The sequence below is a fragment of the Chaetura pelagica genome, unplaced genomic scaffold, assembly GCF_000747805.2.
Source record: "Chaetura pelagica isolate M959 unplaced genomic scaffold, ChaPel_1.0 scaffold856, whole genome shotgun sequence".
In the NCBI taxonomy this organism is placed as follows: domain Eukaryota; kingdom Metazoa; phylum Chordata; class Aves; order Apodiformes; family Apodidae; genus Chaetura; species Chaetura pelagica.
The window spans coordinates 91,380-93,259 of NW_009953790.1; the positions used below are offsets into that span (position 1 = coordinate 91,380).

Below are 1,880 nucleotides of genomic sequence, written 5' to 3' on the forward strand. Positions count from 1 at the left end.
GGGCGGGCGGCAGGAAGGCGTGAGCAGCGCGTCATTCCCGGAGAGCTCCCGGGGGAACCGGGGGCTGATGCGCTCCCATCCCCACCAGCCACCCCTGGAGCCGGCAGCTCCGTCGGAGCCTTCATCCCTCAGGACACATCTGGGCTCTTGGCCTCGGGCTCATCCTCCCCCCGCCCCAGGTTCCTCCGCCCTCACCAGCCCCTTCCTCCTCCTCCTCCTCCTCCTCCTCCCGCCGCTGCCCTCGCTGGGCTGTTGCTGCTGCTGTCCCCGGGGCGGTGACGGTCCCTGCCCTGCAGCCCCATGGCCGGGAGCGCTGAGATGGCCTCCCTGGAGGAGAGTTTCCGCAAATTCGCCATCTACGGGGACACGAAGGCCACGGGGCAGGAGATGAACGGGAAGAACTGGGCCAAGCTCTGCAAGGACTGCAAAGTCACCGACGGCAAAAGCGTCACCAGCACCGACGTGGACATTGTCTTCTCCAAGGTGAAGTAAGTGAGCTCGGCTTCTTGGGGCTTCTCTCCAGCCCCTTGGAGCAGGGGGATCCCCTCTTGGGGTGATCCCCCTGGGGCAGGGGGGTCCCCTCTTGGGGTGATCCCCCTGGGGCAGGGGGATCCCCTCTTGGGGTGGTCCCCCCCGGGGCAAGGTGGTCCCCCCAGCTGCCCACCCAACCCAGCATCCCTGGTGATGCTCCAGTGTGGAGCATCGGGTGCTGCCCTGTGTGCTCCCTCCCTCCCTGCCCCCCAGGGAGGTCCTGGGGCTGCTTTTGCAAGACCTGGTCATAAATTAACCCAAACTTGGGAGGTGGGAGGCTCAGGTTTGGGGGCACAGGCTGTGTCCCTGCTCCCGGGTGGCAGGGTGGGCCTGGCTGGTTCTGCCAGGTTCCCACCCAGCAAGGGGTTGCTGCTGGGAGCAGGGGAAGGTGCTCAGGGGTCTCTGGCATGACATGACATGGTCCATCCTTGGGCCTGGCCAGCCCACACCTGAACCTGGGGAGGGCTCTGGTCCTTGGAGGTCACAGGGGCAGCTGAAGAGCTAAAGGGGCTGCTTTTGGGGTCTTCCAAGACACAGTGACACCCGGGGCTCCTCACCAGGGTGTGGGAGCAGGGGTGGGTGGAGAACCTGCTCCCTCTGCCATCCCTGTGTTCACTGGGTGGGGCCAGGAGGGTCTGAGCTGCCTCGGGGACAAGGAAGGGGCACTGATGGGACAGATGCTCTGTGCACATCCTTCCCAATGTCCCCAGAGAAGGGCACTGCCTGCCAGGGGGTGCTGGGCATCCCAGGCAGGCTGGAGCAGTGGGAATGGGCACATGTCCCCTCCTACCACCAGCACCCAAATCCCAGGGCACTTCCGTGCAGGGGTGAAGTTTTTTTTGGCCCCCCCCAGGGTGTTTTAACAAGCCCGTGGCTGAAAAGCTCCTGGAGCTCAGGCAGGATCACCCTGGCTCTGCCCACCTTTCAGAGGGGCCCGAGGCTGGGGGAGGGCAACGCCAGGGTCTCCCAGCTGCAGCTCATCCCCCCCCCCCCAACCCCTGGGAGGCACAAGCTGGGGATGTGCTCCTGGCAGCCTGGGCTTGGTGCTCGCAGGGGGAAGACAGCCCGGGTGATCAACTACGAGGAGTTCAAGAAGGCTCTGGAGGAGTTGGCCCCCAAGAGGTTTAAGGACAAGAGCAAAGAGGAGGCCTACGAGGCCATTTGCCAGCTGGTGGCAGGGAAGGAGCCCATCAACGTGGGCGTCACGGTGGGGAAAGGCCCCCCCCCCCCAACCTGGGAAGCAGGAGGGATGCTCGGGAGGGCAGGACATTTCCTGGGGGACCTGTGTGTGTGTGTGTGGGGGGGGGTTGTGTCCCCAGGGGGGTGTGAGGAGCTTTGGGGAAGGCACG

General features: G+C 65.4%; 1 protein-coding gene across 1 annotated transcript in view; it reads left to right on the forward strand.

The window, feature by feature from the left end:
* Window positions 1–295: 295 nt before the first annotated feature.
* Window positions 296–1,880, forward strand: part of TPPP3 (tubulin polymerization-promoting protein family member 3) — a 15,092-nt gene continuing 13,507 nt past the window's right edge. Inside the window, exons 1-2 of the mRNA XM_010001045.1 lie at window positions 296–488; window positions 1,585–1,738. Coding sequence (XP_009999347.1) covers window positions 301–488; window positions 1,585–1,738 — 342 coding nt within the window. The 5' untranslated portion in view covers window positions 296–300. The remainder of the gene's footprint in view (window positions 489–1,584; window positions 1,739–1,880) is intronic.